This window comes from Penaeus monodon, chromosome 20 (assembly GCF_015228065.2).
Source record: "Penaeus monodon isolate SGIC_2016 chromosome 20, NSTDA_Pmon_1, whole genome shotgun sequence".
Lineage (NCBI taxonomy): Eukaryota > Metazoa > Arthropoda > Malacostraca > Decapoda > Penaeidae > Penaeus > Penaeus monodon.
Window position 1 is genome coordinate 29,826,890 of NC_051405.1, and position 498 is coordinate 29,827,387.

The 498-nt window shown below is 54.4% G+C and overlaps 1 protein-coding gene across 1 annotated transcript in view; it reads right to left on the reverse strand.

Annotated features, from left to right (window-relative positions):
• Nucleotides 1-147: 147 nt before the first annotated feature.
• The window catches only part of LOC119585963 (histone H1-like), a 721-nt gene continuing 370 nt past the window's right edge, over nt 148-498 (reverse strand). The window contains exon 2 of the mRNA XM_037934678.1: nt 148-495. Coding sequence (XP_037790606.1) covers nt 148-495 — 348 coding nt within the window. The remainder of the gene's footprint in view (nt 496-498) is intronic.

Consider the following 498-nt stretch of genomic DNA (forward strand, 5'->3'; position numbering starts at 1 on the left):
TTGCAGTCTTAGTGAAGACTTTCTTTGTTGTAAACTTAGAAGGTTTCTTTGTTGCTCCGTTCTTTGGTGTGCTCCTTGCATTGGGTTGCAGTCTTGGCTCTGGGTTTTTTCGTTGCGGACTTTGAAGTGTGTTTCTTCGTTGCAATCTTAGAAGTGGGTTTCTGTTACAGACTTAGCTCTGGGTTTCAGTGCCGTCGCGTTTCCCGGACTCTTCTCATCCTTCGCCACCTTCTTGGCCGAGTCCTTACTGGGCGCAGCCTTCTTTAGCTCCTCCTTGGAGAGCTTGAAGGAGCCGGAGGAGCCGACGCCCTTGGTCTGCGGCAGGGACCCGCCGGCGACCTGGAAGGAAGTGAGGATGAACCTGAGGATGGCTTTGCAGTTGGACCTTGAGAGCCCTGAGGGCAGCGACGACCATCCCACTTGGGATGGGCGCGCTTGGCCGAAGGAGGCTTGGGCCTTAAATGATGGCCCTAAGGGACGAGGTTTCCGGGTTCTCTA